Below are 6,817 nucleotides of genomic sequence, written 5' to 3' on the forward strand. Positions count from 1 at the left end.
CCTTTATATATGGGCTGTTTCTCCTTACTCTCAGCCTTTTTCCCCCACCTTTAAACAACTCTGCCCATAAGAATAACAGAATAACAACCTCTGTTCACAAGTGGAAGCTTCCCCAGCCTTTTTTCTGCTGACTTTCCCTTCTGAATTGTGATGACACTGTTAGTTGTGAGCACCTTCTTCTATGAATGAACTTGGTTGTGAGTTAGATCACTTGTAAACTCTCCTCTTTGGGAACTGCCACTGCAAGCTGTTCTGTATTGTCCTGGCACATTTCCTTGTGCTTGTGTGTTGCCTTTTTGAGCCACAGGTTGCTGTTACTCTCCCAGTTCTCCCTGCAGTGATTGTTTCACTATGTTGTTTCTCCTACACAGCTGCCCAGTGGCCTTTACAAAAAGGTCCTTGTCATTCTGCATGACTCTGTTCTGCCTTACATGAATGAACCCACTCTCATGATGGACTTCTTGACAGTGGCCTATGGCATAGGTGAGTGAGAACAGGCTTTTGTCCTTTGTGATACATATGTGCTGCATGGGACATATGCACTTGGGAGCTCTGCTGGATGCAGTATCACAACCTGGATGATGGAAGAGATGTACTTTTGGCTGGCATGAAACTAAAGAACTAGAGTGAACTCTTGTCCCTGAAAGTGAGATGTTTTTACCCGTGTTTTTCAGTGTCGTTGCTCCTTGTGTGTAAGGAAAATCATATTTAAGGATTTGGGAAAAGGAGAATACTGAAGTGATTTGTTTTAAATATGGAGTTTAGCCAGTGCTGCTGATATCAGGGCTGCATCTGAACACAGGAGCCACATATTCCTATGGAAGTGTCCTTTCTGAGGAGACCTTTGCCTCCCCAGTGTGGCTTTGTTGGGGAATTAGAGCCCATTTTAGTGTCTCAGTCATTCAGAGTTTGTTCTCCTAGTCTTTGTAAGAAATGTGGGAGCATCTGGAAGGTTGTAGATGAAATTGTTTCACCTCTCAGCCATCTTGCTAGCTTTAATTGCAGGTACTCAATTTTGTGTTCCTTCTGGGCAGGTTTTATAATAGAAACAAGTTGAAACTGATTGATTTTTTTTTTTAAAATTACTTTTATTGTGTTGATACCTGCCTGCTTTTTTGCAGGTGGAGCAATCAGTCTTCTAGCCCTAAATGGATTATTTATTCTGATTCATCAGCATAATCTGTAAGTAAAAAGAGCATATTGTTCAGAGGAACATGGGGTTTTGCATTCATATAATAAATGTATTTAATACTTACGTTTTTCTAAGAGGACCTGCACTGGATTTGCCACACCTTCAGGCTGTAAGATTCCCTCATGAAAAGCCAAACTCTGATCTAGAGGTTCAGCTGTTTGAATGCTGAGCTCTTTAGATAGTCTGACCTTTTTTTACAACTGAGCCTAAATATCCCCTTCTCCAGACTGTGGTTGCTCAGCACTTGAAAATCAATTTCCATTGATCTGATTGCATAGTGAAGCCATAGTCTTTGGTGTTCCTTTCACTGCATCCTGTACCATTTGCAGTCAATGGACATAGGTTCTTGTCCTGAAAATGGCTGAACACTGAAGAGCCATAAATTCACCTTACAGCTTGTTTTCAAGTGGTGAATGTAGAGAGAGGAGCTTAAGAGACCTAAACAGCACAACAGTGGTCAGGAGTGGCCTTTAATGAAAGCACAGAACACTTAGATCTAGTGTAGTCCCCCTGTATACCACTAATGGATGCTGTATTTTTCCTCTGGTTTGAACAGGGAGTATCCTGACTTTTACAAAAAGCTGTACAGTCTGTTAGACCCTTCTATCTATCACGTGAAGTACCGAGCTCGCTTCTTCCACCTGACTGATCTGTTTCTGTCTTCATCGTAAGTAGCATCTTTTATGCTCACATATTTCCCTCCTGCTTCTCTGTTGGCCATTGATTTTTCTTCAACACTCCCCACATGTCTGGATATAATGTATTCAGTGTGCCTACTGGTTTAAATTCATTTTTACCAAGAAAACTCAATCCAAGAGTGTTATTGTAGTGTTGTGTAATTTTCCATGTGCTATTTTTGAAGATTTGAAGCACCTATAGAAAGGAAACAGCCTTTCAGAAAGGAAAACTTGCAGTTAGTTATCAGAGTTTGAGCTGCAAGTGCTTATGGATGTATTTTGATCTGTGTTCCACTTTAGCTGTCTTGTCTTTATGAATATGGAAAGGTACAATTTGCAGGCTTTTTATAGATTATAAAGCTGTTGATAAATTGCTGACCTATTGCAGACATATAGCATCGAAATGGAAAGTGTTTGACAGTCAGTCTTGATGCTGTCAGTTCATTGTACACAGGGAAGAAATTAGATAAGCAGCTGGTCATATAGTTGCCATCATATGCTATAAAATAAACCAAGAGCAACACTTTGCAGTTCAGCACTAGATACTTAATATCCAACCCCTTGTATCCATGGTGTATTTTGTAGAGAGTGACTTGACCTATGGGGTGGCTTTGCTGAGCCTTGCAGGTTTAGTGAGCCTTTGGGTTGAGGGCTGTGACTGAAAATCATCATCTTTCATCCTGGCTCTTGTGACCTGAAGAAGGTGCCTAGATGAGCTGATTGCTGTTAGAAATTTGCATTTTTACCATAAAAAATAGAACTATCCTCTCACATTTACTTTATGGCAGCTTTATGTTCCCATTAACAGCTGCAGTGCTTGCTGCAGTCCTGGAAGTATTACATAAATTTAACACCAGGGCCTGTGTATTAATTAAACCCACAAAATGACAGTAAAAGAATGTAATTAAGGTTGCCTGGCCAAGCACTCAGAAGTTTATAAAAGGACTGAATAAAGACTGCCATGTGAATGGCTGCGTACAGGAGCTGTGTTTGGTGAGTGCCTGGAGTGGTGCCATGTGTCTGGATTGAGCCTCAGAGTGATGCATTGAATGGAAGTGCCCCCAAATTTGTCCCAGAGAGCACTCAATGCTCAATAGTACTGTTTGAAACCAGGATTCTTAGAGCTTCTCTTTACTCCACAGCCCAAAAAAATCTGCAGAGCCCTCCTGACAGGCTGTTTGGGTGGGTGAAGCTGCTGGCTCGCTTGCCAGGACTTTTAACGTGCTGCTTCTTTCTGTCTCCTGCCCACAGTCACTTGCCAGCGTACCTGGTGGCAGCGTTCATAAAGCGACTCTCCCGGCTGGCGCTCACGGCTCCTCCCGAGTCCCTCCTCATGATCATTCCCTTCATCTGCAACCTCTTCCGAAGGCACCCTGCGTGCAAAGTGCTGGTGCACAGACCTGGTGGGCCAGGAGGTGAGAGGGGAGGTTGTGTTATGCCATTAGGCAGCACAAAGAGCAGGATTCCTGTGCAGGACGAGGGGAGATCCCAGTCCCAGATCTGAGGTTTAGAAGGATCCTTCTGTTCCCTGAGTTTGTGGAAAGTTAGCAGGCTGCTCCTGCAAGTTCCAGGCTATTTCAGATCTTTGTGCCCTACTTCCTATGCTGTTTAAATGAAACATGATTCTGTAGTGCTGCCAGTGACTCTTGAGTCATGCTGGGATGTGTTTGTTTCTTCTTGGATCAAAAACGTCCTGGGAAGGAACAACTCTGGCTGTTGTTCTCTTTGTGTTTATGTACATCATGCAGGACTTACTAGCTCTGTATCTGCTATGTCCTTAGATATGTCAGAAGATCCATATATTATGGAGGAGGAGGAGCCATCTGAAAGCAGGGCCTTGGAGAGCTCCCTCTGGGAGATTCAGGTATGTCTGCTAAAACGGAGCATTTACATCTGGTATGGGTCTCTTCCACCCTTGCTGCTTCCTTGACAAATGTTGGCAGTGGGCAGCCCCACTCACAAGAACCTGCTGACATACATCTTGCAAATGAGATGAGTTTCTGGCTGATCTTTTACTCTTTTTCCCTTTCTAACCTAGCAAAGGGTTCCATACACTGGAGAAATGGTACATGCTGATTAGTAGGTGGCTTGTGAGCACATATCTGACTGTGCAGCTGAAAAGTGTGCAGTTAACAGCTGAAACAGACTAAATAGCTGCAAATGTTGGAGGCTTTTTGTTTGCTTTGAAGGGGAGCATGGATTGAAGTTAGTTGGGTACAGCTAGGTTATCAGAGAATCAGCCAGGTTCGAAGAGACCTCAAAGATCATCAAGTCCAACCCTACCATGGTTACTAGAACATGGCACTAAGTGCCACATCCAGTCTCATCTTGAAAACCTCTAGGGACGATGAATCCACCACCTCTCCAGGCAGCCTATTCCAAGTTAGGATACAGCATAAGGGCTATGTGAGGTAGCAGAGTTGAGTTATGCATTGTAGACATGGCCTGTGGTGGAGTGAGTCTGTCTGGAGCTTGATGTGAACCAGATGAGAGAGGCCTTTGACATGTCTGAAAGCCTGAATTCAGGGTTTCTTGAAGCTCTGTAGTAGCACAGTACAGAGAACTTGCCTCTGCCAGAATTTGATGTTCACTGAAGATCTGACCAACAAAGGGGCAGACACCTGCATGGGAATCCAGATGGATATGTGTTACCCTATAGTTATTAGACCTTCTCCTGTTTGTCTTGCCTTTGCAGACTCTACAAAACCATTACCATCCAGATGTGGCCAAGGCAGCTGCTGTCCTGAACCAGTCGCTGTCTGAAATGGAGGATGACATATCAGGACTGCTGGAGCTCTCAGCTTATGAGGTAATGTTGCTGTGCCTTTATGAATGGCTGGAACCAGGGGAAAGGAGATTCTGGATGCAGTAACCATGTCCTGTTCATTTGCCTTGCTGCTGGCAAGGGAGCTAAATTGACTTTTGGTTACCTAGAGCCAGGGAAAAACAGGAGAATGTCTGTTAAATAACAGCATGAGCAGCAGTGGTGACAAGGCTGGCTTTTTGGTAAAAGGTTTATTTGCTGGATCTAAGAGGTTAGAGTGAGCAGTGATATCAGGGTGAAGAGCTTGTACTGAGTTTTGACACTATTTTCTATGTTTTATTTTGTAGCTTTTTGATAAAGAAGTAAAGAAAAAGGCTGTCGATGTGCCCCTGGAATTTGAGCAAGTGCGAGGTTTGTTTGGGAAGAAAAATGATATTTTTGCAGAGCACTTCAGTTTAGATTGATGCATCCTCTTATGAACACCTCTGTGCCACTGACTGATCTTAGGGACATGCACAAAGCTCATGAGTTGTGCTCAGAATTATTCCATGTGATGAGAGCTGGACTGCTTGGCAGAAGTGCAACTTTCAGTGACCTTTGCCGCTTCCCCTGGATGGACTCTCCTGTGTTTCTCATGCTTGCATACTGCCACCTGGTATTTGGGAGGGATTTTTCCTCTGAGCAAGGCTTTCTGGACATGTTCATTGCTGGGATTCCAGTCCTTCTCTCCAGAGCTGCTGGTGCTCAATTTGAGTGTGGTGGCTGCCTCGACAGATGTGTCACTGCTGTTCGTGGGTCTGAGGGGAATTATGGTCTCTCATTATTCTTATTTTTCAGATGTGTTACTTTTATACTAGAGCTGACAGCCTGTTTGTAGCGAGTTCAATACATAGGTGTAAACAACTGATGATATTCTAATTATATTTTTATATGCATTTTTAAACTCGTGTCTTCAGAGGGATGTTTAGCTTCCTTGTACTTGTCTTAACACTCCCACATTCAAGGCACTGAAGCTCTGGTTCGTCAAAGACAACTCGTACACAATACTCAGTAATTCCATCTATGAAGTGCTGATCATGTTCCTTCATGTACATCCATCTCATGCTCTAAGGTTGCTAAATTCCAGATGCTCATGTGCTTTGGAAATGAGTGTAATCCTGGTGTCTGCTGTAGCCAGGGAGGCCAGCTGATGTGCAGGGGGAGGCTAATCCTTGAGTTTTTCTTCAGAAATGATAAGCAGCTTGGTGTGGTTTTACTTGCAGCCTGCTATGTGCCGCAGGAGCTCTGGCTGGTGTGTGTCCAGGTGCTAATGAAGTTTTAACTAGTGCACTGGCACTAGGTGCTTTTGTTAATTTGGATTTTTCGTGTACTTCCAGAAGTCATACAGAAATTATTTCTGATAGGGTTTTCCTCCGAGGTTCTAAGTTTGAAATAAACTCCTTATTAACAACACAGACAAACTCAGGGCTTTTTTAAAACTTACTTTCAACACCTTAGTGTTACCTCTTCAGAATTAAGCTCTACTTACATAATTTGAAATCGTATTTTATAGAAGAGTAAATTGCAGTCAAGAAAGTGGAGGTCAAGAAAGTGGAGGCCAAGAAATCCAATTTCTGACAGACAAGTCTGTTCAGATCAAGGAAAACTGCAGCTGTCCTGGAGACAACTTAAGTGTTACATTTTCTTCATCCAGTTTTCTTCATGCTTTCCAAACAGTGGATGTGCCTCAGAGTGTAGAGCTCTGCCCCTTTTTTTTTTTTTCCCTATGCTTTTGAATTCAGGTGGGGTGTTTGTCAGGAGTCACTTTTTTTTCTTGGAAGTCTCACTCTTTGTTCTCTGGTGAAAAGGCAACCCTGCCTCCTCCCTGGCCAGCCTGCGTTTCTTTTTGTTTTGACTTCTGGAGTCTGAAGTAGGAGTGGCTGAGGTGTAACTTGCAGCTCGAGTCGCCTCAGTTCAGGTTCACCCAAGCCTTGTATTTCAGCTGTATCTCCCTATGTCATGGTGTGCTGTATGTATGTGTTTGGTCAACACTTTGAAGTGCTCTGCTATAGTAATGACCACGTGGCTCACTTTGAAACGAGTATGTCAATGTATCATCTTTCAGAGGAAATGAATGAGTATCTTTAAATTAATGAATATATGTATTGAATACCTTTCTTTGTATCTTCTTATGTTACTCAGGTT

General features: G+C 43.1%; 1 protein-coding gene across 1 annotated transcript in view; it reads left to right on the forward strand.

The window, feature by feature from the left end:
• Positions 1-5,343, forward strand: part of NOC4L (nucleolar complex associated 4 homolog (S. cerevisiae)) — a 7,743-nt gene extending 2,400 nt beyond the window's left edge. The window contains exons 7-13 of the mRNA XM_009069820.1: positions 372-483; positions 1,122-1,182; positions 1,749-1,859; positions 3,121-3,284; positions 3,651-3,733; positions 4,565-4,678; positions 4,981-5,343. Coding sequence (XP_009068068.1) covers positions 372-483; positions 1,122-1,182; positions 1,749-1,859; positions 3,121-3,284; positions 3,651-3,733; positions 4,565-4,678; positions 4,981-5,097 — 762 coding nt within the window. The 3' untranslated portion in view covers positions 5,098-5,343. The remainder of the gene's footprint in view (positions 1-371; positions 484-1,121; positions 1,183-1,748; positions 1,860-3,120; positions 3,285-3,650; positions 3,734-4,564; positions 4,679-4,980) is intronic.
• The last annotated feature ends 1,474 nt before the right edge of the window (positions 5,344-6,817 follow it).

Source organism: Acanthisitta chloris, unplaced genomic scaffold (assembly GCF_000695815.1).
Source record: "Acanthisitta chloris isolate BGI_N310 unplaced genomic scaffold, ASM69581v1 scaffold34312, whole genome shotgun sequence".
Lineage (NCBI taxonomy): Eukaryota > Metazoa > Chordata > Aves > Passeriformes > Acanthisittidae > Acanthisitta > Acanthisitta chloris.